General features: G+C 39.8%; 1 protein-coding gene across 1 annotated transcript in view; it reads left to right on the top strand.

The window, feature by feature from the left end:
- The first annotated feature begins 18,559 nt into the window (after positions 1-18,559).
- The window catches only part of LOC115371436 (protein Aster-B-like), a 42,281-nt gene continuing 34,367 nt past the window's right edge, over positions 18,560-26,473 (top strand). The window contains exon 1 of the mRNA XM_030068826.1: positions 18,560-18,617. Coding sequence (XP_029924686.1) covers positions 18,595-18,617 — 23 coding nt within the window. The 5' untranslated portion in view covers positions 18,560-18,594. The remainder of the gene's footprint in view (positions 18,618-26,473) is intronic.

The raw sequence follows: 26,473 nt of genomic DNA, 5'->3' as shown, positions 1-26,473 counted from the left end.
ATGCCACGATTGCTGTCTTAATTTACATCAAGTGCCACACTTTATTTTTTGCATAAATTAAATTGCACTAGAGTGCAGGAACTTGCACGCCCCCTTGAGGCTGATTCCTAATGTTGCTAAGAGTATCCAACTGCAGCTTGCAGACTCCAAAAGAGATCCTTATAAGACCTGAAGAGAGGGTAGGTTAGGGAAAGGTGACGCCAAATCTTGTTTTGCAATCCAGGTATTTATTACAAAATGGGGCAAGTTAATACAAAATGTTGTTGTTACTACAAAATGAAGGAAAACAGTAGTTAAGTTTGGGAAGTTATTGCAAAATGCAGCTTTATGATATAATGCATTGTTAGACAGAGTTTAATGTATGGCCTGTAAATTGATACATTTTAAACAAGAAAACATGAGTAACTCTGTTTAGCTGATGTAGCCAGGCTTATTTTTGAACGACTTCAAGGGACCAACCGTGTATTTATTCACTGCCCAGTGATTTTTAGCTGTGCAGTCTCCCGCCACCACCCACTTTTACTTCCTATGGAAATGAGAAACGTAGTCCTTGGTAACCATGCTCAAAACAGTGTTAGTTTTATATAAAATATCCTTTAAATTTTTACCTGATATACACAAAACTGCCAGAGAGCTGCGAATGATTAGCACTGTCACTTACTATGTAGTGTTACTGCTGCAACAGGCCCTTATTTTCTGAAGTCCAACATCCTCGACACACTCAGTGTACGCTGAAGTGATAGCATGGACCAATGGAGCCAATTACCAACCAGGGACACGTGGATGATATTTGTGTCTATGGTCTCCTTATCATTTTTTAACAATTAACTCAGCAGGATGACTATGCTGTCAAATTTGGTTGTATTTCTTTAATACATTACAATAGAGCACCTAACTCTATGTGTGGGATTTTTTCCATGGTAATCAAATTAATTGTGATAATGAGCTTAGACTCAAATTTCAGCAGACCTTATGAGATACTAGAAATGTGAATATTTTCCTCATTTTTTGCCAGCGCACATTTTGGTGGATAGATAAGCGGGGAACTCCAAATTGGATCAAACTGAAAGCACAAAGGATTAGAGGTGTCATGGTAACGAGACAAAACCCAACTCTCTCACGTCCAAAAACTTGCTCGGAAATGGGTTTACACAGCAGATTTTCGGACTGCATCAAGTGAAATGCTACAATTATCGCTCGAGTCATGGGCCATTACCAGACCATCCAGAGACAGCGGCCAATTTGTGTCTGCGGATCTCCTGGGTGTTTGTAGCTTACGTACGACTGGTCTTAACGGCTCTGTTTAGGCTTGGAGAACGAGGAGCTGAGAGATACGGTGACAGCACCTGAGGGAGAGCCCCTGATCACCCAAACAACCTTTGAATTTCCCATAATGCCCCTAAAAGCCAACAGAGCGAGGCCAGGTGGATGATTGAATGCAGCTCCCACAGCCATTTGACATGGTAGGGATACAGGGCATGATTGATTTTTTTTATTTTATTTATTTTTTTATCCTCAGTTAGAGTCCAAAGTGAGACAGCCCCTTCCCTCCCGCTCAAGTTGCTCATCCATACCAGATTAGTTTATGATCAGAATCAGAAACGTCGCTTTCTGCTGGAGCCTTTTTGCCATCAAACACCAGAGCAAAGACAATTATCAGTGAGGAATTGTCCTTGTTTGTCAAACTACGGCAACACCAGTGGACACAGGAAGGCTTCCATCTTCATTCCACTTGGAGACCAGCACCATTATCTTTGTATGGGGACTTCTGAGTTTGTACCCTAGATACAATGTAAAGTTAAAGAGAAACCTAAAGGGGGAAAAAAATCCCTCCATAAAAGCTGAGGAATGATGGTTATATGCATGTCACAGATACTAAATTATAGGAAAAAATATTATTTTTTGCCTCAATGCTTATATAATATAGAAATGATACTACTATAGATAAAATGTAATGATTATACAACACCAACTGTAAATTCATAAAGGTTTTCTATCATTTTCTTTCTTTTATTTTTTTGTTTGCTGTAGTGCCGTTGATACAAAGTACTATGTACTCTCTTTGAAACTTCCATGTGTGCTTGTGTAAAAGTCCTAGCTCACTGTACAGTACGGAAACAACACAGTGCCAAAAGGGACAAATCGCCTGTTTTTTTTTTGTTTGTTTGTTTGTTTTGTTTTGTTTTTGTTTTTTTGTTTGTTTGTTTTTTTCTTTTGTGCTCATGATATCAGTGTTATGCTTTTGTTTAGATTCGGGTTTAACCAAAAAGGCCATGTATATAATTCACCTCTCGAGTGAAACATGTATATTTGTACAGTAACTCAGTACTGTTGTTTTTTAATAAAACTTTTGACGGAGATGCACAAAGAGTGATGGTCTTTGTGTTTTTTAACCCACTGAACCAGGGCTGCCTCGTCTCTCTCAAACAGTTTCTCTCTTGTAAAAGAAAAGTGAAACAAACTGGTCGAGCTAAACTACAAGAATGAAAAAGTCATATTTTAAACTATACTGTGCTAGTTACCTACTGACAGTTGTTCAGTGTGCTTGGAATAACAAATGTGACTTCGTTCGATGTGCCACATGACCTGGGTGCAGCTCGGCTTCACAGCATGGCAAGATTAATATTGTCCTGTGGTGACGCACAATTCACAAATGCTTTGTTTTAGTGGCTGTTTCTGTTGAAGTGGGAGTGACAACCCAGTGTGTCTGTCACAGCATCGCTCATCATGCAGCACGATGCTATAGTGGCTCAATAACAGGAAAATTACTTCACTTTTTTTTTTTTTTTTTTTTTCATTTACTCTAATCACAAATCCCATGCTGCGCTGCATAGACACAACCTGAAGGAACACATGGCGTGATCATGGGGTGGCCACCCCTGGAATTTGATTGGCCACCCCAAGTGCCACCCCAAACATTTTTTTAAAATTAACCATCTGGAATAATTCCTCAGTGGAAAAAAAACAATGCTACTTCATATATGTAGGAGCCAAATCTGCATGTATCCTGTGTTTTTTTATTTGTTTAGACTGCACACACATTCTTTTTGGTTACTATCACTTCCGGTAATTGGTACAGGGGCGTGGTTTCTCCTTATTTACCTGTTCATTCACTTGTTTGGCGGGCTTGAGACAAAAAGGGTGAGTAGGACTATTTTCTGTTAACCGGCACGTAATATCACATCACATCAGTTACAAGTTGTTAAGTTAATCAAGTACAGTTGTTTGTCAGTCATTTTTGTTTTTCATCAATAAACAGTATGAAATACATCTGGACTTCAGTAGTGAGTGACATGACACATAATACAAGATCTAATTCCAGCAAGAGTTTGCTTGGTGCCACCCTGTCTGTGCCCCACTTGGGCGACCCCGGTCAGATCAGTCTGGAAACGCCACTGGAACACATCAAGTTTAAGAGGGACCTGCCCATTGGTCAGCTTACCTCAGCTAACCCTCTGAGACCTGAGCAAATAAACTTCTTTTTTTTTTTTTTTTTTTTTTCTTTTCAAAAACCTGGGAAAAGGCTGCTTAGTAAGTTAGCAACAACAAATCACTGGAAATTTAGGGGAAAAAATGTAAAAAAAAAAAAAAAAAAAAAAAAATCACAGTAACACTACATTATTTTGAATGATTGATGGTCCATGCTTACACTTTATCCAACACTGCTGGTGCTCTTGAGCTGATTAATTATTAATTATTATATTATTATAATTATTGTCATCTGGGGACTATTGCATGACTTTGGTGTTTATGTTGTGTTAGAGAATTCTATATATCTATTTATCTATTTATCTATCCAGAGTTATGTGTGTTTTTCTGCAATGAAGAAAAAAATCTAATTATATGAACATTTTCAGTTTCAACTATTCTAATTCATAACATTTACTTGCAAAAAACACCAACAGGTCGAGATAACAAAAGTAATGATGTATACTTCATTACGTATTGAAGTATACAAACTAAACATGCATAACTACACATAAATCATACAAATAACAACGTCCTCGTGTAGAAAGGGTTCAACAGTCAATATTTGGTGGCGTAACCCCCGATTCTCTATCACAGCTTTGATGCGTCATGGCATGCTGTACGTCCTGCGGTCCTCACAGTCTGTCTGGCTGACTTTCTGCCCGCTGCTGGCACACCAACGCAAACATGGAACGGTTGCGGTTCCTCAAAGAGAAGTCAGGGAGCCACTTCCACAGAAAACATACATTTATTTTAAAAACTATGCAGTGGTTTCTTAATTTTCCCCAGATCTATATGCTTTCATCCACATGACTGATGATAGATGACTGAGAGGATGATGATAGATGTTGACACAGAGGACTCTCAGAAAAATGACTATTTTTTGCAGAGGAGCAATCTAAAAGTACATCTTGCTGCACTTTCTCTTTAATCTGCACATAAAAGGAGCTGCCATCCAGAATGCTTTAAAATACATCCAAATTAAAGCGAGGCAATCTACTATGTGACCACAGTCACAGTCATCCTGCCAGTAATAGGAACAGAGCCACAGAATATCAGATGGACTCTTTTTGCTCAGATATTGCACATTTGGAGCTCACTGTACATCACTGCACAACCTAGTGGCTGCACAAAAAATTGATTTTCATGTGTTTCCTGTGGGCAAAGCAGCAGACGTTACTATGCTTGACCTCTGGCACGGCTATGGTGCAAAGGTAGGGCTGGAAGTGCATCCAAGGTAATGGCTTGACAGGCTGACCCTAAAACTGATTAGTGGGGAGGGGGGCAGGGCGTTTGGTTTGGTATGGAAGGTCAGCATTGATTGTGCACAAGCCAGCGGAGGAACTATCCACAAAGCCTGCAGCAACACTGTCCAACTTGTTGCTATTTCAGCCATCTGCTCACTTTTTGGCTATGTTTTGTTAAAAATGATTTACATTCACTGGCCGGAGAGCAGGCTTTGGAAACTATTCGAAAGCCAATGTTGGTCTCTAGTGGTGAAATGCTGCTATTGCATTCTGCTGTGCAGGAGGACTTAAGCAGCTGTTCTCAACCTGGGGTCTCGGGTCCCACAGGGGTCCTTGAGGGGGTTCCAGGGTGTCCCCAGACAAATGGCGAATATTTTAATTTCACTATTATTTCACTGATTAGAAGTCATCTTAATGAGAGAATGTATAAAAATGACTATTCAGTTCATAGATTTCACACTTGTCACTGTTAATCTGCTAATCTACAGTACAGACAGTTATGGAAAAACTAAATCTGATCAAATGGGGATCCCTGACGCTACATCTTATCAAATGCAGGTCCAAACTGATGGATATCAATTTGGGAATCCTTGACACAAAAAGGTTGGGATCCACTTGTCTAAAAGTTGTTGTTGTTGTTGTTGTTGTTGTTGTTGTTGTTGTTGTTGTTGTTGTTGTTGTTGTTGTTGTTGGGTTTTTTTTTTTTTTTTTTTTTTGGAAAAAGTAATTTCAACACCACTTGAGTTCACCACAGTGACTTTATCTGAGTGCCATGTCCTCAAGTCCTCATGTAGACAAATAAGCTGCACAAATCTGCTGATAAACCAGTTGCCGATATGCTTAGAAACATCATGGACACACGCATCAAGCATCCTGATGAATACTTGAGTCACTGTGGAGTTTTGGGGTCAAGGCTGTGCACCAATAAACCAATATTTGCTGTGCCTGTCACTCCAAGGCTCTCCGGCTGGACCAGGGAAGGTCATGAAGGTTGTGAGTTGTGTCAATGGCTTATTTACAGGAGCCTCTCAAGAGGATTTTTAGTGATATGTTTTTTTACGAGCTCCAAAAGGAATCAAGTCATCTGGCAACAACATACACATGATGTTACTGTGCTTACTGGTGAAGACCATGAGGAAACATTGAATGTTTCAGCACAATCTCATACAGGATTTTTGTATGTTAACGTCAAATATTATATCACAGCTTTCTTTGGAAAACTGCGATTTTCTCATAACTACACTATTGGTGAATTTCATGTTTAACTTGAATGTAAGCTTCTTCATTTGTTAAGAAATGAAAAGGACGATAATTTCACTTGTTTCCAATGTAAATCCCAGCATGTGTCCCCATCATTTAGGACTATTCCTCATCATTTTCCCAATTCAGAGTTGCAGGCATTCAAGTTTCTAAACTCTTTCTAAGGTTCAGGTTGTGTAGAAATTTTGGCCCCCAAAACTCATTTGCATGTGTGTGTGTGTGTGTGTGTGTGTGTGTGTGTGTGTGATTTTCTATAAAATATCACAGGATCAGGCTGCCAGTATTATCCCCTTTCAGTCACAGAGGAAACACTCTGTGGCTTTCTCCCCTTTGTCTTCTGTCAACAGAGCTGTACAACAGTGGAAGGTTTCATTTATTATCTGACTTATTGTTTGGCATCTCCCGGGTCTCAAGTCTCATAACTGCTTACAGGGACTTTTTTCAGCAGTTTGGAATGGGGAGGTGGCAGCTATTACATCACTTTCAGACTGTGAAATAACATTTTTTTTTTTTTTCGTGACTAGGTGGTTGGCACGGCATGGAAGTGATTTAACCTGAGAGATTATGCTTACTATACGAAATGCCATAGTGCACCTCATGCACAAATCCAGTAGCAATACGGAAACCATTCTCCGAAATCGCTGTGACAGTGACAGTTGTTTCATCACCAATAGAAAATAATGTAAACCTTTAGAAGCATAACATAATTGACGATACATTTACACCATGATGTGTCTCTTACAACATATTTACAACATTTTCAGGTGGACCTACATGCATACAAACATCACAGCCTTTCTGGAAAACGGTCCATTGTGCATATTTTTTTATTTTTTTATTTATTTATTTATTTTTTTAGCCTTAAAATGCATGGTCAAATTATCAAATACAAACCATGACCACTCTTATATGCAAATTTCTGCCAGCAATGCAAGTATTTCTTTGAGGAATCACCGCATATGGACAACACAACCGAATACTATTATCTCTCTCTCTGTCCAAAACCCATTATATACAGACATGCACACATTTCATGAGCATATAGTTAAAAAGAGTGTCGCCAGGCTGTTGCTGTGGTTACGAATATAGAAAAGTCAAGAGATGAGCAGCATAATAATCATGTGGCTGTTAAGAGTTATTTTGTTTGTTTACCAAATATCAAAATGTGTGTGTAGGGGCCCAAAAAATGCAGTCTGCCCAATGTAATACACTCAGTGGCCTCTTTACAAGGTCCACCTGTTCAATCTAATACAATCCAATACAACTTTCCTGCTGCCTTTAATGCCCAGGTTTTCTTTTTGTCACAGTAATAGAGGTGTTCATTCACTTCTATGTTTGGCATTGAGCTCATAGTTAGTGCTGCTGTTGGACTGGACTGCATTTTACTGAGAGCTGTTTCCACTATTCTGTCCCCCCTCATGTATATAAATAGGGAGGACAAAAAAATTAGAAACACCTGTCAATATAATGTAGTCCAGTACAAAACCTCTGCAAACTACAACCTCAATAATAAACATAGAAATAAATTTACACATTCTGCACAATGTGAATAAAAATTAAAGATTATAAACTTTGTTAAAAGTTAAAATTTATGGCAGAGCTGTTGCACTGAACTGCATTAGATTGTACAGGTGGACCTAATAAAGTGGTCACTGACTGTAAATGAATTTAATCTGGCTCTGAATAGAGTACCTATAAAATAATAAGAGTGATTTTACTTCTTGTATGCAAACCTTGGGCAGTGGTGCAAAAATATAATTGAACAGTACCAAGTCTAAAGACTTAATTGCATTTGCAGTGACTCATAAACAAATTTGTCAAATTAGTCCCCTCCTCTGCATTCTAACGAGGGAGGGGAACAGTTAAAACCTCCAGCGATTGTTTCAGATCTTTGTTTATTCCAGAGCTGCGTTCCTTTTACTTTCATATATGTTGTTGTTGTTGTTGTTGTTTAATTTGTGCTACCCAGCTGACTGAGTCACCTAGTACGCTGATGCATTTATTCATGGGAACGTAGCCCTGTATGTCGCTGGTTTAATGATTTATGGCTATGCAAATGTGATTAAGTCTGCAGATGTGTGCCTGTTGAAGTGTGTTTCATCCAGCCGTGCTGCAAATGTGTTTGTTTTTGCATGTGTGTGGCACTGTGTGTTGGTGTATAAATATGTGAGAGGCCATAAAATCAATAATCATTAATGATATGATCATAGTCAGCCAAGTTAAGTGAAGCTGCACTGCACCAGGCGTTGCTTGCATGACTTTTAAAAACGGACTCACTTTGCAATAAATCAGTCAGATGTTTGTCTGGTGCCTTTGGGAAAACATGTAGTTACAAACTGCAACGGCAAAGAACAACATGCATTCATGCACAAACGGACACAAGTTTACATACACATATGCACACAGATATATACACACACAAGCGCATACATGGAGGTAAACATACTGCAGGTAGACAGTTCATGACAAATGCGGTGGTGGCGCTCCCAGGGCATGTATTGTCTCCCTATTGGCTCGTGGATGACGGCAGAGCAGTGTACCTGCAGCTGGGCAGAATGTGAGCAGGTGTGTACCGGAGTAAGACAGACGGCCGAGAAGAAATGGGTCACTTGGCGAGAGCACAGCACGCAGAGGAAGGAGGGAAAGAAGGAGGGAGGGAGGGATAGACGCAGGCCAGTGTAGGTGTATGCACAGGGTTTGGGTGGGTGTAGAGGAGGGAGGGACTGCAAAGAAAGGTAAACTATTCGAGGGAGACATGAAACAGAGGAGAGGGAAACCTGGAAGGAAGTGTGAGATGAAGCCGTAGGCCATGTATTCGATCCGGTCTTGCATCGGCCACTATTGGCCTTTTGCAGACCCCTAGCTTTGCATCCTTTATAAAATAAAGTGGTGGATAGTTGTATGGCTCACCATGGTCCAGAGCTGCGTGGGCGTCAAACAGGGCTGTCACCTGCGGGTGTCCTCTCTCAGGAGGAGGCTGGCCTTCCACAGAGTCAAGTGAGTAATGGACTTCATACCACTGCACGTTTTCTTCGCACTTCTTCAACAGCAAAGCTTGTGCCTGTCTGGTCATCAGAGCCCAGTTGCTCTTGCTGGCTGCTGCAGATGATATTTTAGTGTGTTTTCTGTATTTTGGGGGGTGAATTTCAACTTGATTTGCATGATTCTGTGTGTTAGTGTTGTTTGCTCTGAGACAATGCAGATCTGCTGCTGAAGCATAATGTGCTTTTCTCTGTAAGAATGAGCCTGAGAACAAAACAGTGCATAACAGTGCTGCTGGTTGAAGTGGCCTCATTTTTTTTTCTCCAGTTTCTGTATGATGTCTATATAAATGCTTCTTGCACCTTAAACACATGTGTTCTTATTGGAACTTTGTTTAAAATCCATTAATTTTGGATTATAATTGTACAATAACTCATCCAGTGTTTAACCACATTATAAAATTAGGCTGGAGAAGTGCAAACAATCAGCTCTGATTTTTGGGCTATTTTAATCCATAACAGTTCATGTAATAAATGTAATAATAACAATAATAATAAATCTAAACTAATAATAAATGTAATATAAAATTAAATTAAATGAAGAAAAGATAAATTACATATATTTTTTTAATGAGTATGTACGATTCTCATACTTTCTCCTTTCTCTCTCCAGGACTGACAGTGGGGCAGGAAAGCTGAGGTGAGAAGTATTCATTTCTTGTAAACATTCAGCGCTGACAATGCACAAAAAGTTCCCCAAATAGGACTCTTTTTTTTTTCTTTCTTTCTTTCTTTTCTCGCTGAAATGCCATTATTTTAGTTTCTCCAGCAACGGCTCCTCTCATTGTCAAGAACACATCTCTCTGGATTTGTTGAGCTTGTTGTTTTGGGAGGTTTTGCCAGGTCCAGGTGCAGGTTCACCTTTAGCAACCTGAGCCTGAGGCAATCTATTTGATTGCCAGAGCTAACAGATAGAGAGAGAGAGATAGGGGAGCATGCATGACACAATGTGGCTATATTCACTATAACAGTATGCTTACACCTAATTCATAAGTCCAAAGGCAATGCTGTAATTTTGTTATTGGTCTGTGGCTTTGTGCACCATAAGTGTTGCAAGATGTATTAGAATTGGCCAATAGTGTTAACATCAAGACTGTTTTATTTAACATCATAGCCATCAGCAACAAGGTTCCTTATCAAAGTATTCATCCTCATCATTCATCATCATTCATCTTTTATATAGTTAGACTACCTAAAGACTGGAGCAGGAAGAGATGATATAAGATGCTTTACCCCGATGTCACCTCTGTCGCTGACTTTTCACCCATGACATCAGACTGAGCTTGGATGTCAGTGACAGTGAAAAGGACACCAAAGCCTTTGGCGCTCCCTAGAGGTCATTCCAATCATCAAGGAGTTGTCACAACAGCACAAGCATAGCAAAGGATTTTGGGGACTGTGATAGGCAGAATTCACTGGGATGTCAATTATCTTGCTTGTTCTGGGTGAAGTCAGAATTGGAGAAGCAGATAAGACAGCTGTCTTATCTGCCAAACGAAGGACAGCCAGTAAAGTTGGATTACGACTGACAAGCAATGACACTGTAAAATAAAAAAGCTAATGTATCTATAGTAAACCCTTCACATTGAATATTCATCTTGCAAGATCTATAAAGACATAATGTGTCCCTGACTCTCTGAAAAGAAATAATCGGGCCTCTGGTCTGGGGGGATTTCATCGTCATCGTCGACTCTTGCTCTTCATTCAGTTGAGGTAGATTATATTTCTGCATTTCTATTGCTAGTAGTCTCCTGTTTGTATGTTCTGCATGGCTGATGCATTTATTACTGGGATGTCTCATGGGACATATGTGGAAATTACATTTTTTTCTGTGTATGAAAGTAGGATTGTGGATGTTGCATATACATTTGCAGCTATGATGTGAAAATCCATAGATAATGTTGAATTTTTACAGTTAGACTTTTATTCTTTATCTTACTGACTAGATACTGTCAGAAAGTACTAGCAGTTGATTTTCTCAGTGCTATACACTGATGATAAATTCAGATTGACTGACTTTAATGTTCCCATTGATAACACTCACAATAACACTGCAATTGAAAATTAATAACAGAAAAATGAACTACATTGGGAAAAAACACATAAAGGAATAGGAACACACAATGAACTTCAAATGTAATTGACAGAGATACTTTGAAAAGTATAAAAACAACTTTACTTTTTATATGCCGTCACAGTTGGGAACAATCAAGTGGGTTAACTTTCTGTTAATATCCTCCAGCTTTATAGCCTTTTAACCTCTTGTGTCTTATTTTCAGGTACATAGACTATTTTCTGCTCTCATGTACCAATAGACAGGATCTGATGTAACTATCACTTGTGCTATTTGGGTGAGAACCTATTTAAAAACCTGGCTGGGATGTTGGAGGATAGAAGGGTGCGTGAGAGCGAGTATGTCATTGGGGTTACAAGTGGGCAGCTCTCGAAACAGATATATCATTGATTTACAGGAGACCTGCAACACCCACACAAGTTCAGGAAGTTCAGGCTTTGCCCAGTCAATGTTGGTCTCAAAAACAATAAGCTAAAGAGCCAGCTGGCCTTTCTGGATTAAACCTCTCTCTCCATAGCAATGACATTATATAATATATAACTCCTCCAGTCTTGGGAGATGGTTTTCTGCTTCCTTTGTGGCCTACCATGATCCCAAATCCCAAACCCCAAATCCCTAACTAAACTATTGGATGTTGCTACAGTACACATTGTTCAGGGGCCTACCCTGACTCTTAACTTTAAATATTGTACCTACATGAGCAACATCTGAGCTCCTCTTCTAGTCAAAAGAGAAAAGAACGATTTGCATTTGTATGAAGATTCAGCTGCAAACTATTTTTAATTCTTAATTATTCCTGCACAACATAGACCACATGATGGGATACATTAATGTAAATCAAAAGGGTCTGGGGCATTAAACCAACTTCAAAGCATTGCATACTAAACTGTAGTCATGTGTATTCTTTTTGGTTGTTTTTAACATTTAATTTTACCATCTTGCACAGAAGGGAAATAACTTAGGCTCTAAAATAATTTGTGTGTACCATTATACTCCCAAGATTATTTGAAATCCAAAGAGTACACAACCGAAACATCACCGCATGTGTCCAAAAACTATTTAAGCTGAGATGGCTGGAAAATTGTCACTTTGGATGATACCAGTGTCACAATACATCTTTTTCTTCTCACAATGCGGCCCTAAAAGACAAACTGATGTTCAGCAACGTTCCATCAAGGAAATTACAAGTCACCAAATCCCACAGACAGTTGAACTTAGAAATCTTTCATGCTCTTCGCTGCAGAGCTGCTGTCCACAGTGGCTGAATTGACCAGGTTCATCTAAAAATTGAATGTTATTGCCACCTGCTGTATGGCGGACAAAATGGATGGTGTTGACCACAGTGCCCCAGTAGATATAGTGCAAAGGCAAAATCTGTAGAGCAAATTTTTAAGAGGAGATTTAGTGCTTTGACGACAAACCTGGGCTCAGTATCTGTGTGCCGGCACCGAATATTACATTTGCAGAAGTAAGACCTTTGTCCTGGCAGTGACCCTAATTTTTATTCTTGGATGGCCCTGATAGATAGATGATACTGATATATCTGAGGGACAAATACAACAGAGGTGAGAGAGAACTTCTTTGGAAACCAATAAACTCATGGACAAACTGAACCAGTGTTCAGAGAAAGATAAAGATGTCACGTGCTTTTGCATTATGGATGGCTTCCCCTGAGCAATGACCCAGTCTTTTAGCTCAAATGTTCAAAATGCTTCTCATCATCGACCTTTCCGGTCATGATGTCCTGTGCACGTACAATATCAGCTGTGTAAGACAATCCCATGACAAATGTTTCCCCGATTCCTCTGCACCCCTTTATCCCCAAAGTCAGCCCTGGCTGTGACATTAGAAGAAATATGGAGCTTGATGGCTATTTTAATGAACACTTTTGGTGGAATCGGAGATATTGCTGGTTAAAATTTTTGTTTCTGAGCTGCTCTGACACTGTCATCCTGTTCACAAGTGGCAGTGGCATGTATCTATACCGTGTCCATCAGCCTCAGCAGGGAGCTGAAGATTTGCTGGGTAAATTCTATGTTGTTGCCGAACCATCAGTTTCATGTTCAGGGAAATTACTGACCATATACTGTTGTGTTCCTGGGAAATATCTGGGAATCCACTGACCTGTGAGACATTGTTATTAGATAGGTGGTAATGGAAGAAAACATGGGAGAGCCTCTAAAGGCCATTGACAACTGACAGATTTGTTAAGCAAGGACAACAGTTTTTTGGGTTTTTTTTTTTTTTAGGAAGAAAGAAATTAAGAAATTAGGATTCCCTTTTTCTTAAGATACTCTTATCCAGTGGGGAAGTGGTATGATGTCGACTGCACTGATATCAACTGTGTGGTTTCTAGAAATGGACCATAAAGTGAGTTCTCATTTATCTAAGCTTAATGAAATGACCGTTTTTGAGTAGAATCAAAAAAAAATTGTACTACGATAGTAAAAGATGTCATCCGCATAGAATAGCAGTTCAAGGCAGAATGCAACAGAAAATGACAGCTCAAAACTTTTGTCATCTCAGTAAAAAAACAATGTTAAAGGTGTAGAAATGTTGCCTAAATCTATGACACACAGGGGAAAAACTGTTGCATCTTATACGTCTTGCACACATTTAACTCGCACTTTGGTAGTTTTCACTTGTTTGGCTGTAATCATCTAATTTGATAACCCAAAGGGCATCTTGGTGAGCAAAAAAGGTAATTATTCACGTCCTTTGTTGCTTTATAGTGTGGTGCATATTTCATCTTGTTATATTTAATAGTAACTGCACCATATGCGAAAAAGATAGCAAGGCAGGGAACACGTACCCGAGCTCCCTAATCTGTCCTCCGTATTGATTGCCTTGCTTTGATCTAATTGGTTGCATTCTTGTGAAAAATATTCTGACATACTTTGGTAAATTCTCCCTCTCATTCTTGCCCTGTCTCGCTCTCTCTTTCTTTATCTCTCATTCTTGCTTTCTATTCTCTCGGTTTCTCATTCCCTCTGGGACAGCAACAGAACGGCGAACAAGAGAAGCCCCTGGAGAATACTGAGAATAGTCATTTGTATCATCTATATGTGTGTGTTCAACAGCCAGGCCAGGGGTATTTTTCTTTTCCCTCGCTCTCCAAGCCAACTGTTCAGCATTCTCATTGCAATTATAATGACTTTATTTCGATCTCTCTGATTCCTTATATTCCTCCCTCTAAGTTATAACTGTTATAAATTCATATCAAGGTCCCTGAGAGAAATATATATGGCTGTGTGAAAAAGGCAAGATGCTTTTGTTTCTGCAGCAGCGTAAATTACATGTTATGTGTAATGTCAGTGAGTTGTTACGGTATGTACTAGAGATTCTTTTGAACACACACACACACACACACACACACACACACACACATACATATCATGCAGACAGCAGAGCGGGAATGCTAAGCCAAGGTGACTTGAACCTTATTACCTCTCTTTTGTTGCCAGGTAGCCAAGATCATTGAGTACTGTATCTTAAATTACTGGAGGAAAAGTGTTTTCAGGGAGGCTTTTTAGCTCTGGCCATGTGAAACCTGAGAGAGAGAGAGAGAGAGAGAGAGAGAGAGAGAGAGAGAGAGAGAGAGAGAGAGATGATACTTCTGCATGTGGTTTGAGAGTGCCTGGTGCATCCAGCAAAAAGAACATGAAAAAGTATGTATAAGTATGTATAATACGCAGCGGTATGGTGGAGAGGAAACCTGCCCAAATGCAGTTAAACCATCCTGTGAGGCTGATATAAATCCATCACACACATTAAAGTAAGTACTATGTATGTTACATAAAGAGAGACTTGTGAGGAAAAATTTGCTTTTCTTAAAGTCCAGATGAAACAGCATTTTGAGAGTATCTAACCTCCATATGGTGGTGAGTTCCCAGTAAAACAGGATAGACGGGGATAACGTCAGAAGGCATTTGATTTGAATGTTGAAAAGTGGGCGTGTCATAACAAACATGGAGATTTACAGCGACTCAGTACAAAACAGAAATCTGATTGAGAGGTTGCCCATATGGAAATGTCATATATGTACATATATGGCCCTATATCAAGAGTCATTTGCCATAAATGCTACATCTAAAGCAATACATTATTGTCATATACATACTGCAGATATATGAAACATATAGGTCTATAACACATATGAAATACTCATAGTAAAATTTATATATGTACATATATGAAAAATATGAATGTGCACAGGAAAATTTGTTATATGGTGTTATATGTTGCAACCATATATGTTAACAATATATTATTGATATTGATATGCATTTATGTATTTCGTATGTAGTTTGTAAATATAAATACATATATATTTAATAATGTAGGTCACATGTAAAAATAATCATATGTGTGATATATATGTAAAATATATATTATACACATATAAACATACATATTTGTATGGGCTAAACATATATGTCAGTATATAAAATTGTTCCAATTTCTAATAGGTTTCATATGTAGTTTGTACATATATGAACACATATGTCCTATATGGGAATACCATATATGTATTCCATGTATTACATTTCCGTATGGGAGATGTTGGGATATTATTATTTGAAACTGGTTGGTTCAAGCTGTCGTATTTTGTTTTACAGGAAGAAAAAATAATTGCATCTGATACAAGAATAGCACGATTTTTTTTCAGCATATTTTTTAAAATAGATGCACAATATACATATATCTATATATCTCTATATCTCTCTCTCTATATATATATATAGATATAGAGATATAGATATAGAGATATATATTCTTGGAAGACACTTTTTGTTCTTCCATGTTTTTTAACATGTTTGAATGACATTAAAGTATATCTGAATCTGAAGCTGAATCTGAATCTGAAAATGAGCAGATATGTGAAATAAAAGGGTAAATAAGGGTTGATAATGAATTTTGTTTATAGTATTGTTGTTATTATATTATAGTTGCTGAGAAAATGTCATATACCAGCCTATATCATGAGTTATAAATATGAGAATGTTCTATAGGGTTATTGGAGCAGCTTAAAGTATTGATTACCACCAGCTGGAATATTTTACACATATCATGGTGATATTTCATTATAGGCATTTTGATAGGTTGTTCCTGCTTGTGCTCCAAACACGGGACGCCGTGCAGAGGTAATCAGTTCGGTAAGTGTGTACGAGCTGCAGCCTGGGTCTCCAGGGAGTAGCAGCAGGATATACGTAGGTTAGCATCTACAGCTACAGTTACACTGATTACACAGCTATCGGCGGTATCATAATACCAGTCACCTTGCCCGGTGTGACACTCCTGCTGTTGAAGTCCTGTTCTGTTTCCACCTTAAAGACACTTGTGTCCGATCAATATGGGACTGCAGTGATGTCAGGCGGCACTGCTTCCCCCTTAAAGCTCTGGGAGATCATCTGCCCAAGATCTCTGAGGAATCACAAACTGCTCTGTTGATCTCAGTGGTTGGGCTAATGGTACGCAGAACCACTGTCTAAAATATAGTTGCTTCTTCTGCCTTTTGATTTGATTTGACACTAGTGGCATTTGAAGATGAGCATGCCCTTACAGCACTGGAAAGTTGTTTTTTTTTTTTATTATTTCTAGTAAGTCTATAAAAGTGTAGTTTTGTTTGTTATCTAGACTCTGGCTGGCTCAGATAGTTGGAATTGGATCATCTGGATACTCACACATTAGGGCCCCTCAACATTTTGATGCATTTCTTTCACCTGAACATCATTCTGCTTTAAAACACTTCATTTCTGAGGCTTTACAAACACAAATACAGGTTTCCTTGTCAAATACTGTATTTAATTGGACATATTAGGCAGCTTGAGAACCTCTAATCTTCCATTGCCAAAGGTTGGGTCCTGACTTTTCTAGTATTTTGGTTCATGCTAACCCTCTACTTCATTGTAAATGTCTTTTTGGTAATAAACTAAATGAAAAAAAAAAAAAAAGAAAAAGAAAAAACAATATGTTTAACCCTTGTGTTAATATTGATATTTTACAAGAAAAACAAGCCTTAAAAATGAGCTCTGAAACAGTTCATTTTATCCCTGTGATTTTAATTCAGTTAATATTTGTGAGCAACCAGAGAACCAGTGATTGATAAGTGTAATTTATTTTAACGTGGGAGGATATTTATTGTCTCTGCATTAGAATGTGAGAAGACATTAAGAACCGTCGTTACATTTACACTCTCATCCCTGTAATTTACAAAGAGCACACCACTGGATTTCTTAGATTAACACCTCCAGCCAAAGTGGGAGCAATCAGCGAATTTCACTCCTCACCCCTCTGTGTCTCTGGCATCTCGGAGGTTTCCACGGTAACAGTCGCATCACTAGCTGCACGACACAAGTCACCCTCCCATTGCAGTGCATTGTGGGTTATGTGACTCAGCAGAATATCAGTCCACCAGGGGACAAGGGGGGAGGGCAGACAAGTGAAGCGGCACTATTTGTCCACTGCTTCCTCCCCTCCTTCAGCTAACATGCGATGCTGCACTCCAGTCAGAGTGGACAGTGGAGAAAAGCTCATTCCTGTGTGCAGATGGACCAGTCTGCAAAATGGATTATCACGTGGGAATAAATGTGCACGGCGCTTAAGGTAGTTAGTTATCTCACAACGTTGTTAGTTTCTTTGTCCTCCTCGAATGCTCTTTAACACACACAAGCACTTGATGTCGAATTGTTGCACATAACTGTCTCATACACACACATACATATTAGGGGATTAGAAGGGCAGCTGCTGGGACCGACTGAGACACCCACACCCACCCACACTAATCCCCTTCATCGCACACACTGTATATGGTCTGGAGCCTGATCATCCCCGCTAGACGTGCAAGAGAAATAGACAGAGGGAGAAAAGAGAGAGAGAAAAAAGAGAGAGAGAGAGAGAGACCTTGGCAGCAGCGGTGCTCCATTAAACGAGGAGGAGGTGTTCAGGCTGAAGGGAACACAGGAGGATTGGATGGATGAGGGAGTAACTGAGCATGCTCAGTCGCTCCCTCCCTCTCTCTCTCTCTCTCTCTCTCTCTCTCTCTCTCTCTGCCCGGCAAATGCCTTCATCTGCAGAAGCAGAGAGTCTGCTGCATATAGGAGAGCGTGCATATGAACAGTTGCCACTGCTGTATCTTATCACGAACACGCACACACACAGATGTACACACATTTACCTAGGGCACCTAGACATGCGCAGATACCTCACACGCTTCCATCCACGCTCCCCTCACACACTCTCCTCCAGATGAGACTCCAAGCAGCTGCTGGTCGAAGTTGTAGAACGGCTGAGGTTTAGCCTAGCCCATCCTGGCATTTTTTTGTTTTGTTTTGCGCCCCGTCGATGGGTGCTGCTTGGGCTGCTGCTGCTGCAAGGCCCCAAGTCCCAGGATTTACCCCCCCGCCCCCTCCGCCACACAACAACAACACAGAATGGCAAGGAGTGACTGGCTGGCTGAGTGGGGAGACCTCGCTGTGGGCACTGGACAGCTCTTCCTGCACTAATGAAGGGCTTCAAGCTTGCCTGGTAAGACTGCTTACATATAGTCTATTTCAGACGCACGTGCACGCACAGGTGCACACATGCACGGCCGAGTAATGTCTTGGACTTTCAAAAGGCGGGAATGAAAATGGAAAGAGGAGTGTTTTTCAAATTGGGTTTCTTCATACTTTCTTTATTGCATTCTTCTGTTATCTGTCTCTGTTCTGCCATCTGTTCTCTCTCTCTCACACACACACGCACACACACACACACACACACACACCTCCAATGGCGGGCTTCCCCAGCCTGAGCCTTCATCATCATCATCATCCCCCAACAGAGACCCTGTCCTGTCTTGATGGCTTTTCTGTTTTGTTGTGTTATGTGCAGCAGTTGTTCTGTAAGGACCTGATGACTGTGAGCGTACCAGCACACTGTGAGCCAGGCTGAGTGCACTTGAGTGTGTGTGTGTGTGTGTGTGTGTGTGTGTGTGTGTGTGTGTGTGTGTGTGTGTGTGTGTGATTATTGTGGATGGCTATCAATCTAAGAATGAGGGCAGATTACAGTGCTTTATTCCCCCCCTCCCTCTGTTTTGGTTTGTGCCTCGGGTGATAATGTTTATTCACCGCAGCTAGCATACAAGCTTTGTGCCACCACAACACTTTCCAGGCCTAAATTACATTGTTGTTAACTGTTTCTTGTTTAAAAATCTGGCAACCCAGTCGCCACAAAAAAAAAAAAAAAAAAAAAAAAAAAAAAAAAAAAAAAAAAAATGTTGCCATTTTACATTTCTGCAAACCAACAAATATGTTGAAATGTCCACATTTCTGAACCAAAAATACATTGCATATCAACATTTAGATTTATGGCCAATGTGATGGAGCCTTGTTAGCTGTCATCAACAAGACTCTTAGCTAATGTTAGCTAAGATTATGCCGTTCAACATTGCAGAATTTTAAAATGTCAACATTTTTTTCTCTGGCAGCTGGGCTGAATGTGGATAAAGTGGACATTTCTTGATGATTTCTGTAAAGTTAATAGGTGTACTCTCTGTATAACACAGCTAGTCCTCTGCAGTATACTTGCTGCATTATTTTCCTGCACTTTTGCTCATTATTTTACAAAGGCTCGCTTGATCCCCAATGTACACACTTTTCAAGCAACTTTTATTTCTTGGAGATTGCGAGTGTGATTACTGTATCAGAAGGTAATCTTGTTTTGTGGCTGTTGCATATGCTTGTTTAGCTGTCCGAACTTCCAGGTGAGGCAGACATGCACAACTTCAACAGCCCTGTGTGCCAAACTGATGCAGATTAGGCCCCATATTTTTGTCCAAACCCGACCCAAGACCGGTGCTTAGTAACTGAGCCCGACCCAAACCCGACAGACATTTTTTTTTTTTTTTTGTGATACCCAACCCGAGCCCAAGATTTTGCTTATATTTACCACCTGAAATAGCGTACATGTTGCCTTCAGCGTCGTCATGTAAACTGGAGCACCATCCAGGAAGTTGCCCAGATCAGACAGTAGGTCCATCATTTTTATTTATTTTACACTAGAGTTTCACTAAAACCACCCCTGACGGATCCCGACAGGATTGGGTCGGGTATCCACGCTCTAATGCCACAGCAGCTTTTTACAGTCTAGGGAATCATATTCACGTTGACCTGGAGATTGGCTCTGAAATTCTGAATGCAATGTCCTTGTATGCAAATCTGTGCTCAAAGTGAAAGAAATTCATCTGTCCATGAGGACAGGATTAAGAGAAGGGGAAACGACTAGAAGTACACAGACACTGAAGTAGCACAGTGAAAAGTAAATGTGTGGAGGTGAGGTGTGATGATGGACACAGGAAAATAAGGTGTCCAGTTCATGCTGTTGGTCACATAATCCTTTCATGATGGGGGAATCTTCACATTGTTAACGTCCACAACATGTAATCAGCATTTCAGCATCTGCACTCATTTCATAAGTTTTTATGAGCCACACTGACATTGTGTCTGTGAATCAGAGCACAGTCACTCTTCATAGCAAAGTGCATCACTGAGGCCCAACTTTTCTTTTCTTGCCTTTTGTTTTCTGGCTTTTCTTCAATTTACAGTCAGATTTATGAAAGATGAAATTAACATTGCCCTTACCATCCAACTAGAGGATTATTAAAATTATTGCCAAGTTTCATTCAGTTGTAGGAGGTTAAGCTTGCATGCCTCAGAGGATGCTATAGCACGCAATGCTCTTCAGGGCTGCAGTTGTGAGTGACGTATACATACCCTTTAATAAAACATAAAACATAAAAGGAAAGTGGGGTGCGGTGGGTCAGCAGATAAAAAAAAAAAAAAAAAAAAAAAAAACAGCTAATGGAAGTTAAAAAAGTATTTGATAGGTTGCATACTGCAGAGGAATGGATGTGGTGAAGTTCCTCTTTGAAGACCTCAGGTATGTTCAAAGTTCAAGTTTATTCAGAGCCCATAATCACTGTTACAGTCTCAAAGGGCTTTCCAAAAACGACACCTCTTGAACTATATATTTGCTCATCCTATCTATTGTCTGACCTTTAAAGCAGTCAATTCAATGCTCAGTGCTCTCCTGCTGAAACTGCATTAAAACGTCACAAGTAACCCCATAGCAGCCTGCAGTGCCAACAGCTGGCATTAGTCTGGTAACATTAGAATGTGTGTGAGGGGAAAAAAGGATGCAGAAATTAAAATGGCTGCAATCCCATGCTTTCTAATTAAGAAAGCATCCGCTGGGACAGGTGCTCATCATTGCACCTCTGCAGCTACTCATTAGCATACCACAAAAGTAGAACTGAGTTACCTAAGAATATGTGCATATTAAGAACAGTGTCCGCTGGGTGCCTAATGGCCGAGCTGCACGGGGAGAGGAGTATGATGGAAAAACGGTGTGTAAGGACACAGTTAGACCACGTAGTCTTGGATTAAACTGTAAAGATGGGATGGTCATTATCCATCAAGTGATGTTTTATTGGCAATTTGATGATCATTAAAGCCGGATTGCCTCACAGTAATAATTTCCATTTTAAGATGTTTTATCACATGATTTATTAATGTGATTATTAATAATGCAAATAACTTGATACTGGCCACATCCATGTGTGCACAGCTAGACATAACCTTTGAAATGCCAGTGAGGGGGAAGTCTTTCTTTTGGGCAATTTTGAGAGCAAGAAAATTTCAGCATGTGGCAAAGTAATTGTTTAGTCATTGGTATTCATCAACAACTCAGCCCCCCACACATATTTGATGGTTATTTTGTGCTATAAGTCAGTAAAAATCTTCCTTCGATCTTACTTTGATCCCCTTTGATCTGGGCGATTGTTAAAAGGAAGGTTCCGATTTATGAAGCTCCAACTGAGCTGTGCCACAAAGGTTTACAAGGATGATTTTGTGACTTGCTTGACAGAAAGACAGTTTGCATGGCTAGGACCCCTCCTGTCAGTTCCTTTGTTGTTAGCAGCTTCACACCTTCTGCCACCCAGCAAACTGCTTAAGGATGCAGACAGCACCACCTTGCTGAGTATCATCATTAACGATGGGTTCATGCAAACATAGAACTGAATGAAGCCACTTGCTTGTTTCCTCTTTGGGATCTATAGCTCAGCTCAACTCATATAGTCGCTTAAGTTGCCATGGATGTATCATCACCAATGCCTTCAGATGAGACAGGAACGTCTCCTGATTAATCAAAAAAGACAATCCTTTGGTACATGAAGAGGGTCAATGTTTTGCAAGAAACCCATTTTTACGGATTATGCAAAAGTATTCTCACATCTTCTATCTAGTTGGATTGTGCTGCTCTTCCTCTTGTGCCAGTGATGATCCAAGCATGCTGTCCACACTGCGCAGTAGAAGATCAGCCATCAGGTTGCCTTCCCCCAAAAAACCTAAATGACACAAGGATCAAAGAAAGGGCAGGGAAGATTTTCAATGTCTTCGCATGTCCAGGACGTTCCAAAAGTTTGGGAACATTTTGAGAAGCAGAACTTATTCATCAAGACCAAGACTGTTTATCACTTACACAGCTTCTGGCCAAGAGTTGACAACATACTCGACATGGTAATGGCTCGATTTTCATGAATCAGTGCCACATGGTGCTAAACACAGTCAAAGGCACATTGCGCAGGTAGAGACCGAGTGGGACTTTTTGTGGTTGGGTCAGGAGGAATGCGTTTTCCCAATCAAATTACCTTTTTTCTCTCCCCCCTTCAAAACAGTGCAGTCTGTGGCACCATGCTCTGCCAATTTAATGATGGAAGAGAGCTGTGCAGACTGGCTCTGTCACACAAGCGTCTCCCTGGAGGACACCGATGTCCTTGTGAGGGAGCGGCACAATAGCCACAAGCAAATATATGGGCACCTAAATTAAATTAGCTTGGGTGGAAACAACACTTTTGGCTAATATGTGTTGCTCTGGTCCCCAGAAATAAATTGATATTGAACAGGTCTTGATACAACACTCCGCACTAATACTGAAAACGTCTAGAAATTGCGCAACTATGAAAATTGAGACAGTGCCTGTAGCTTTCTATAGCTGCTAGTTGCTCCAATTTGTGAACTCAAGACATGGATATTCGTGAAATAGTTCCAAACCTGTTTTATTATTATTAATTTTTACTGTGTCGTGATATTGTTGAATCTTTTGCACATTTTGAGGCGATGTTTTAACTTGTTTAACTTGTTTAACATGTTTTAACAGTTATTCACCATTACTTTTATTTGTAAAAACTTTTTGAGACTGTGAAATTTTGGCTAAATTTGTTTTATCTGCTGCCTGTTGATGAGCGCTCCCTAGGTTGACCCCCTCACAGCGAGCAGGTATTGACTCCTGTAACCCTCGTCAATGCCCATACGGACACATCATAACCATGATTATGAGCTGCAATAACTATATGTAGCCATACTGTAGCCATGTCCTGCTTTTGTTGGTAACTGGGGCAGACGAAACCTACCCAGTGAACCAAAAAGTGTATCTTCTATACTGGGCCTTTAACCCTCACCTAATGGACATACACACTGCTGAATGGACTAATGGGTGCTGACGGAGGCTTTTGCCATAGCCAGAAAAATATTGCAACACTGATTACTTTTCAGATCCCTACTAATACAGTATGTAGTTGCAATGTGTACAATCTCTTAGCCTCTCAGCTTGGATAGACACTTGCTCAGAGGTCAAAAACATACACATGTTATCAGCTAAATCACAACTTGGGCTGCAGTGTGTCCCATCTTCCCTAATTGAGACTGGTAGATTTATCCCGTTCATCCAGATTAAATGGGTGGAGAAACTTCTCAGTGCACATGAGGTGATGAATCTAAACTTAAGAGCAAATTACACCGCCATCTCCTAAACAGCAGTGAGTCAGCCTGCATCTCCACCACTGCCATGGCTAAGAAGTACTTTACTTTGCAAGATACTGACATTATGTTGTGTAATTTCTGGGTAATGAAGTCCTTCAAACTGTAGTTTTCCTTTGCTGCCACTTGGATTTGCCCCCCTGTAGAGCCACTTTAGCACAAATGCTGCCTTGAATATTTAGATCTCGCTCACGATACCTCAACAAAGAGTTCCAGTTTCGTAATATCATCTAGTCCATATTGATACTGATTAAGGCTGCTACACTGCCCACTCCCCAGGTTACCCGCACTTCGACCACACCTTAATAGGCAGAGGCAGCACATAAGCCATGTTTCACCTCATGTGTTGCCATTTAATATCAATACTTGTAATTCAGTCACAGCACCATCACCAGTGGCATCTATTATAATACAACCGACAGCAATGACATGTAAATATGAATTCCTTCTAGCAGCTGCAATCAAATCTCTGCTCATATTGAAGGAGACCCTGGATAATATAGCAGTAGTTTTCTCTCACAGGAAATAAAGGGAAACTTAATTATCAAAATTATATATATATATATATATATATATATATATATATATATATAAAAAACATCAACATAATGTTCAGTTGATGGTAGATGCATAAGTGAGTCTTTGATAGTGCTCTTACTTTTTTTATCCTTTTTATTCACTGTACTCAAAGAAGCATTCATTAATCTATAACAGTTGTTGATGACTAGTACAGATTACAGCAACAATGATAGAACTTAACTCCTCCCATACAAGCTATAAAGTCATATTTTCATCACAAAGAAGGGTAAGGTACCTCATTACAGCGCATATAGTCAGTAGTAATATAGTCATATAGTAAATAGGTCATGCGTCAGAATAATAACAGTTTTATCGTGTGTTGTTTTGTTGTGAGAAGGGCGCTTTCGTGGCTGAAACTTTTGTGATGCATAAGGAGACACATGAATTTCAGCACAATGTCTGCCTTTTGGCACAGAAGGTTACAAGGCTGCTATAATATAAAAAAATATCTTGAGTTTTTAGACAAATCCATGTTATCTCACTACATTTATAAAGGACCTATATCTGTGAACAATTCATAAATATGATTAAAAAAACACTTTATAATTTTATGTTTATTGAAGACAATTCATGATTTTATATTTTAGCAGGTTTCACAGAATTGTGTTTAATACAGTGGTTTGTTTAGTGCATCATCAGATTTTGTCATTGAGGATATGGACTTAACAAATTTCACAAGAAGACACACATATATGCTGAAACTTTAATTTACCGATTCAGCTCGAATAATCTGTGTTAAAATCAGATGCTCAGTTTAATTTCTCACTGGGAAGTGATCAGCATCCTGCCGCCTGGTGCGTGCATCACATTCAAGCCCTTCTCTGTGTCCTGTCAGCTGTTAAACCATGAGGAAGTAGATCCCAGCCATCCGCTTCTCTATAACCACAGCTTCTGCTTATACCCAATAAAATTACCCTACACTCTCATCATTTTCACCGATGGCAGCCCCCATTGGCTGCATCCCAGATAACTCAGTGGCAAGGTGATCCCTGATTGGCTGCTGTGTGGCTCAGTGGGCTGCTCAGAGCGTGGGGATTGGCTGCTGCTGTCTCAGGCCACATCATAAGAACTTGTCCCGGGGGGATTGGGAATCTGGGTTACTCGACAGAATGGGATCGACTCTATGCAAAGGATGGAGCACCATATAGGAGGGAGAGAGACGTGAAAAATGCTCAGTATTAGTATTTGTGGGGAAGAGGGTAATGCTTCATCAGGGTGATGGTTTCTAAAACAGAGATTTGATGAAAGCTGTAACAGGAAAGCTAGGTGTGTAAAAAGAGCATAGTGTCATAGGGAGCGAATATAAAACACACTGATTTCTGTGAGTGAAACAGTCAGAAACACAGATATAGCAATAAGTGAGTAGATATGGTTTTATTACATGAAAGAAAAAAATATCTCTCTTTCTTTCTGCATTTATTTGATAACACATAATTTAATTTGCAGCCCTATAAATGAAAAGAGTTGATTTATTATATTTACAGTGGAAACAGATTTACAGAATAAAAAAACAGCTTTGCATCACCACACGGTCGACAGACGAAGAGCTTTTGGTTGTCAGGTGGTGCACATTTAATGTAACATTTCAGCTCAGTTTCTTCATTCGTGTTTATCAGAAACAGCACTGCTGAAGAAGCATACAGAGTGTATTTTCAAAACCTGACAAAAGCAAAAGTTCATACATTCAAAACCCTTACTGAGGTGACTGAAGCCCTGGGTTTGAAAACATGCAGCACACCATGCTCAATATCTATAATTACCGTATTTCACCAATTAATCGCCCGGGCGTTTAATATGCAAAATCGACTTGGACCCCGGGCGTTTAAAAGAACCAGGCGGCTATTCGCTGCAGGCCTTTATTTATTTTTGCACCACGTCATTATCGTGATGACAGCTACTGTCCAACATATTTTCAGTTGGTCGATTTAATATTACGGAACACCCTTT

Source organism: Myripristis murdjan, chromosome 14 (assembly GCF_902150065.1).
Source record: "Myripristis murdjan chromosome 14, fMyrMur1.1, whole genome shotgun sequence".
In the NCBI taxonomy this organism is placed as follows: Eukaryota; Metazoa; Chordata; class Actinopteri; order Holocentriformes; family Holocentridae; genus Myripristis; species Myripristis murdjan.
The sequence above is the reverse complement of the archived record's forward strand: the minus strand, read 5'-3'. Positions and strand labels throughout refer to the sequence as shown.